The sequence below is a fragment of the Antrostomus carolinensis genome, unplaced genomic scaffold (genome assembly GCF_000700745.2).
Source record: "Antrostomus carolinensis isolate BGI_N321 unplaced genomic scaffold, ASM70074v2 scaffold23117, whole genome shotgun sequence".
NCBI lineage: Eukaryota > Metazoa > Chordata > Aves > Caprimulgiformes > Caprimulgidae > Antrostomus > Antrostomus carolinensis.
The window spans coordinates 19,417-26,302 of record NW_010328395.1 but is presented as its reverse complement, the minus strand read 5'-3'; the positions used below and the strand labels follow the sequence as shown (position 1 = coordinate 26,302).

The 6,886-nt window shown below is 53.4% G+C and overlaps 1 protein-coding gene across 1 annotated transcript in view; it reads right to left on the bottom strand.

Moving 5' to 3' along the window:
- Positions 1–6,886, bottom strand: part of LOC104528285 (ephrin type-B receptor 1) — a 25,193-nt gene that overhangs the window by 13,342 nt on the left and 4,965 nt on the right. The window contains 3 exon segments of the mRNA XM_029086026.1: positions 1–114; positions 1,352–1,533; positions 4,931–5,266. Coding sequence (XP_028941859.1) covers positions 1–114; positions 1,352–1,533; positions 4,931–5,266 — 632 coding nt within the window.

Here is a 6,886-nt window from a genome sequence, read left to right as displayed (position 1 = left end):
GGCCACGGTGCGGGCTCGGACCTGCACCACGTACACCATGCCGGGTCGCAGCCCCTCGATCCTGGCCGTGTTGGTCTGGCTGCGGGCCATGGAGGAGTTGTACTCGTTGTGGTCCTGCAGGCATGGCCAAGAGAGACCGTCAGTGGGGACGGGCACAGGGGACAGTGAGGGGGATGATATGCCCTGCAGCCAACCCACCCCTGCCAATGGCATGGATGAGGTTTATCTGGAAAGGGACAAAGCAGTGGCCCTGGTTCTGCTCCAGGAGGACAAGCACCAGAGCCTGGGCAAGGTGGCTTGGACCCTCCTGGTTGCCCTCAACCCCTGACATGGAGGATCCCACAGGAACAGGACCCATTAGCTCTGTCTGGCCTCAGGGGAATTGGGGAGGTCCCTGCAAGAACGTGCCTCCCCAGCAGCCCCTGGTCCCACCATAGGGAAGAGCATGGAGCAGCGGGGGGAAACACTACGAACACCCAGCGCAAAGACATTCATGAGCAGCAAATTCTCCTCTTGGAACTGTTGCCGTCCCTGCACATTTCAGAAATGTTGTGTAGTTATGGAAACACCATAACGTGCCCTACAAGACCCCGTTCAAGCAGGTTCAAGGGCAACTTGCCTCTACTGAGAGCACCAGCCCCTACATCCCTGCTTTGCTGGCAGGGGTCTGTGCTAAACCTTGGTGGAAACCTCATGCGTCTCAAATCTCATTTTTTGCAGTCTTCCCCAGTGATTTGCTGTAAAGGGGCTGCTGGTGAGATCATCTAATTATTCACGTTTAGAAGAATTCATTAAAGCTGGCAAGACACAGGAGGGATGGAACAGCTTGGGCTCGGCACAGTTCACTGCAAGGGTTGAGAGCGTGTCCCCTGTGGGGAAGGACAGCTGCCAGTGAAAGGACCAGGTAGGAGGCAGTGACCCAGGACAGGGACAACCCTGATAACCTTTGCTGGTCCTAAACGTTCTCCCTCCTTCCCTCCTGACGTTGTCCTCACACACCGGCTCCCCACGTACCCTAGCAGCTACCAGAGCCAAGGCAGCAACAGACACTGATGTGCTGGAGAAGAGGCTGCCCACAGGGGAGGAATCAGCACCTGCAGTGAACACATCACTTCCCTTACTCTGGTTGCACGTCACTCCTAATCTCCGGAGCCAGCATGGGTGACCAGGTGCCCATCCCACCACCTGTCCCACCACCGAGATCCTTCCCAGCAAAGAGCCTGACTCAAAGCCTGTTGATGTTCCCCCTCTCCCAGCCAGCTCAGGACCTTAGCAGCCTCCTGGCAGTGCCGTATGAAGCTCTGCGTGCCCCCATCCCATCCTCCATTGCAAGGTTTCCACCTGAGCTTACCGCTGCTGGCCTGGAGCCCACGGCGTTGCTGACGTCAGGCGTGCAGATGCGGCTCACCTTCTCGTAGTAGCGGATCTCATAGTCCAGAATGATGCCGTTGGGCTGCTCGGGCTGAGGCCAGGAGAGTGTGATGCTCCTCATTGTGGCACTCACCTGGTGCATGATGGGGACGGTGGAGGGTGCTGCCGAGGAAGTGGGGAGGGAGGGAAAATTAATGGAGAGGTGTAGGACCGACAGCCCTAGGGAGGAGGAAAATCTCCTGGGCAGGTGGAGCATCCCAAATCTCCCATGCCTGTTAGGTTGTTAGCCTCATGGGACAAGCTCACTGGCATCTCAGCAACATACATGGAGCCAGAGCAACGAGCTGTCGAGGGAATTCTGGTATTTAAACCAATTACTCTTTTTAATTAGGAGCTTAGAAATCCTCAGTGTTTCTTCTCCCTGGGATTGCCTGCTCTGAGGATGTCTCCCATGGAGGGGGAAAGACAAAAAAGCTCTCCCTAGTGAGGAGAAACCAAGGCTTGATGATGGTCTCCAGCTCTTCTTGCCATCTTTTGCCCTAACAGCCTCTCCAGGTGGCCATGGCTGTGACCCCACGTGCTGTCAGCAATAGGATGTAGGAGCAAAATTCTGCCCACCCTGAGGACAATGATGGGAAACCAGGACAGGGACACCCCAGCCCAGTGAGGGGACCTCAAGGTGCTGGTGCCTGTAGCATGGCTTTGGCTCAGCCCCGGCCTGGAGGAGCTGCTGGGTCCACTCTTAGGGGCTCTCTGGGGATGGTCAACCTCAGCACCCAAATGTGCTTCTCCCAGGAGCTTTATTTCCAAAGCCCAAACATTTGCAGAACAGTCTTAAACCATCCTCCAGCTCCTTGCCCGCTCCAGGGCCATGGCGTAAGGGTGCTCAAAAGGCAGCACCTCCATCCCTGCAGCCCCTGAGACGTCCCAGGCAGCAAACTACAGGGGTCCTGGGCATCTTGACACAGAAAGCAAGACGCTTTGCACCGTCCAAGCATGTAGATGGCATCGGGTGTGAGCCCAGCATGGTTTGTCTGACCCCCTTCCCTCCCTGACATGCATTTCTAATCAGTCTTGCCGGCCACACCACACACCACGTTGCTCTGCAAAGCCACCCGTAGTATTTGATTTCACACAACAGACTGGAGCGAAGCAAGCAGGTTTCCTAAAACAGCTGCTCTGCTCTCCACAAGCACTGGAGCAATCTGGGGGCTGCTCTGTGCCAGCTGGGGAGCTGAGAATCCTTGGAGCTGAGCATCCTAGAGCTGACCATCCCTGGAGTCAAGTATCATCAGAGCCGAGCATCCCTGGAGCCAACCACCCTCAGAGCTGAGCACCCCCGGATGCAAGTATCCCCGGCAGCAGCAACACAATCCTTCCACCATCAAGAACACCAAGCCAGTAAATTAGCGTCCTGGTTTTTGCTAGGATAGGGTTAACTTCCGTCTTGAAAGAAATGTGTTTTGGTTTCAGTGGGGATTGTTATGAGAAGAATGTTGACAAGGTACAAGGACACCAGTTTGGGTAGTTTGCAAGTGCAGAGGACTGGGGGGGAAGTTAGCAAAACCCAGAATTGACATTTGGATATGCCAGTAAGATATTCCATATCATATTCCATCATATTCATTATATTAACCAGAGCTGACCAGAAAAAAGGGGAGGATTCTCTCAGGGATCGTGATTTCAGTTTCAGGGTTCCTTTTTGCTCCTCCGGGATTGTTATCAGCAGGTGGTGAGCAATTGTACTGTGCACCACTCATATATATATATATATAGTTGTTATCATTATTATTATTTTTACTATTTTAATTTTATTTTATTCTAATTATTAAATTGTTCTTATCTCAACCTACAAGTCTCCTTACCTTTACCCCTCCAATTCTCTCCTCGATTCCCTGGTTGTGGGGGTGGGCTGCGAGTGGCTGTGTCTTGTTTGGCTGCCAGCTCAGTTAAACTACCACAAATAGCCAGGAGCCACTTTTCCAAAGGCTTTTTGCCCTTCAAGTTATACTTGAAAGGGCCAGTGACAGCCAATACAGCCCTGATCCTGCACTTAATCCTACCAAAAGCCTCCAAGCCAAGTCTCTCCGCACCCAAAGCAGAGCTGGCATGACCTGCTCGTAGGATCGGCTCTCTAGCCAGTGCAGGCAGCGCTGGGCAGGGAAAATGCCTCTTCCCCACGGATCTGGGGCAGAGCTGAGCTCGGCACAACTGGCTCAGGGCACAGGATGATGCCACAGAGGGAATCTGGGGGCAGCAGGAGTCCCGTACCTCATACTGGGAGATGTCAACAGTCCAGCACTGCCTTTGTTTACCTGGCATATTTAATCCCTTTTTTTTTTAAAAAAAAAAACTCTTCTCATCCGCTCAGATATGATGCTTGTGGGTTGAAATTAAACACTTAGCTTGATTGCTGTTTTGCTAATTTCTGCCCTCCCTGCCCCGTTAGTGTGGATAGCGGCACGCAGGCCGACGGGGCGGGGGGCAGCTCTGCGGGGTGAGATGCACTAACCAGTCCGGATCTGGCCCCGCACAGGGAAAGCAGTTGGAAAAACCCACTGCAAAGCCAAAGGGGTTTTAGAGGGAGAGCACCAACCCTGCCCTTGACACACCTGATGCATTTCCAGCAGGTTACCCCACAGCCCATCCTGAGGCACTGGGAGCATTTCCATGTCAATATTCAGCCTTTGCAAGGCAAACAGGGAGCACAAGGGGATGGACAGACAGCCCTGGCAGTCCCAGCTGTTCCTAGCTCCCAGGCAGACGTGGGATGAGTGAAGAAACACCCCAAAAATCCCACCCCAAGAGAAAAGGCCTGGAAACCAGAGGCAGGTTTGATTGCATGGCTTCAGGAGACAGCAATGCCAGGCACAAGTCTAGATTTGTATTCCCCAGAGCCCAGAGACTAAAATATTTACTCCAGGTTTCTCTGTCATGCTCTGCCGAGGGAGCGGGTTGGCGAAGGCTGCCTGCGCTACACACTCGGCATAAAGCAGGAATTACCATCCCCTTTCTCTGCCCAAAGCAGATGGGTTTCCATTCCCTCCGCTCCCTGTGCTCCTCATTGCAGACAGGGACCTGGCATCCCTTTGCCATCCACACACCCCATCCTGCTGGCATCCCAGCTTAGCCCAGAGCTGCTTATTCAGCTCCTGATGCCTGATCGGGAAGAGGGAGGAAAAAGGGCAGGGGAGCCTGGAAAAGGGGAGAACAATGGCAGAGGGATGTGCCAGAGGAGACAGAGCCTGAACTCAGCCCTGGGATGCTGCTCCCTCCATGCCACGATGGAGCCAGGCAACATTTTGAGGCTGGATTCACCCCATCTCCCTGCTCCTACCTGGGAAAAGGGGGAAATGGCGACGCCATTTCATCCCCAAGGATCTGCGGGGGGATAAGAAGTAGACATTGGTCCTCACTCCCCTCCCTCCTGCAATCCAGCTCTCACTTTGCCCAGGGCGCAGGCACTCCCTCCACTGGGAGCTTTTCCCTTCAGACTCAGAGCTTGCAGCTGGTGATATATGGCTTAAAACCCCCGACACTGCATCGTCCCAAAACTCACCAGCTTGGTTGGTGGTGATGTTGACGGAGACATGTTGCGGTGGGAAAGGGCTCTTGTTGGAAACCCCGTTGACAGCCTGGATCTCGAAGGTGTACGGCGTGTGCGCCCACAGGTTGCTGATGAAGACCCGGGTTTCCGTCAGCCCCAGCTGCCTGGGGACAAAGTCCACATTGTCATCACAGCGGGAGCAGGCGCGTCGGTCCGACCGGCACTTCTTGCAGACAATGTTGTAGGTGACGTCGTCCCGACCTCCTGTCTCTCGCGGTGGGTGCCATTCCAGGATGATGGATGTCTCGTTGACAATCGAGATGACGTTGCGGGGGCCGGATGGGACACCTGCGGGGAAGGAGAGCACTTGAGACAGGTCCTTGCTCAAAATGTTATGCTCAACCTTACCAGGGCTCAGCAGGAGCCCCAGGAGGCTCCAGCACAGAGGACACCCCATGGCTCTGTCTGTCAGTCTACCCATCACCTCCTGGCTCAGGATGGATTTGGTCTCCATGGCTTTCCTTGATTCAGGGTCAGGCTCTCCTCATTGGCAATGCCGACTACCCATGCTGCTAGACACAGAGAGGGGTTTCAAGGTTGGAGGTGAGGCCACAAACCCATTTTGTCTCCAAAAAGACTCCCATGCAGAGCACACACAGATCCATCTGCAAAGATGGATCCACTTTAATGACTGGGAGATGCCAAGATAGCTCCAGTGCTTATGTGGAGAAGCACCTCAAACAGATCATCACATAAGAGAAACAACTTAACCAGCATCACGTAGAAAGGGAGGAGCCATGGGCAAAGAGAGAGTAAAAAATGGAACGTGGTTACCAGCAGTTCATCATCTCAAGTTGGGAGCCCAGGTATTTAACGGCATGGAAGAGAGTCAGCATCACTCACTGGTTTGTGAGCAACTTGGATGTTGGACAAGAGACCAAAATTGCATTGATCAAATGCTTCAGAGGATGGGAATTGAACATGGCTCCAATTGCAAACCCTGCCGGAACAGAGTTGGAGTCAATAGGGAGTGATTCAGGAGGAATCCAGGCAGGAGAGCATCATCAAGGTACAAACATATGTCTGCCCAGGTTTGGGGAAGGATTTGGGGTTCACCAGGATGGCTCCATAGCCAAAACCACAAAATCTGTCTGCTGGCTTCTATTAAATGAGGGAAGCGATTAATTACTCATGCTGGCTGGGCTCAGTGCTGTGCTTCTGAAGGAAGAAAAAGGACTTTGCCATGATGGGGGGAGCAATAAAAATGATGGAGGACTTGACCTCTGAGGAAAGGTTAAGAGAGTGAAGCACGCTCTATCTTGGGGAAAACCATCCCAGGGGAGCCCTCCATGTCTGTGTGCTGGGGAATTGGGCCAGTTATGATTCCCACTAATGGGAATCATCAGTGGCTGCAGATAAATTAGCCCCATTAGTGACCAGGGGTGGGCTGGGCAGAACTGGCTTTGTCAGCATGGGGGTGACACGGCTGGTGGGATGGATTGGTCATCCTGCATGAAGGACCTCTGTGTGACACCCTGCTCTGGACACCGCAGCCACCCAGCCTGGGGGAGCCATGAGTGACCCCCCTACTCTCTCCCCCAGCTCCCTTGATTGCACCCAGGCGGCAGGCACTTCAGGAGCCTCTCTGAGCCGTTGCCGCGGATACTGCAGATGAAAGCATTTTGTTAAAATGCTCAGAAAAATGACGGCCTTTAGAAAAAAAATCAAATCAAATAAAAAAATTCCATTCCCTTTAATTCTTTTCCCCTTTAGTGGAGTAAACGTGCATGTCAGGGAGCAGTCATCAGTGCAGCGTCCTGGCTGGAAAGGGCTTTTGTGGACGTGAGGCACCACAGACATCACATAATCATAAGGGTTGGAAGGGACCTCAGGAGATCATCCAGTCCAACCCCCCTGCCAAAGCAGGTTCCCTACAGCAAGTTGCACAGAAAAGTGTCCAAGTGGGTT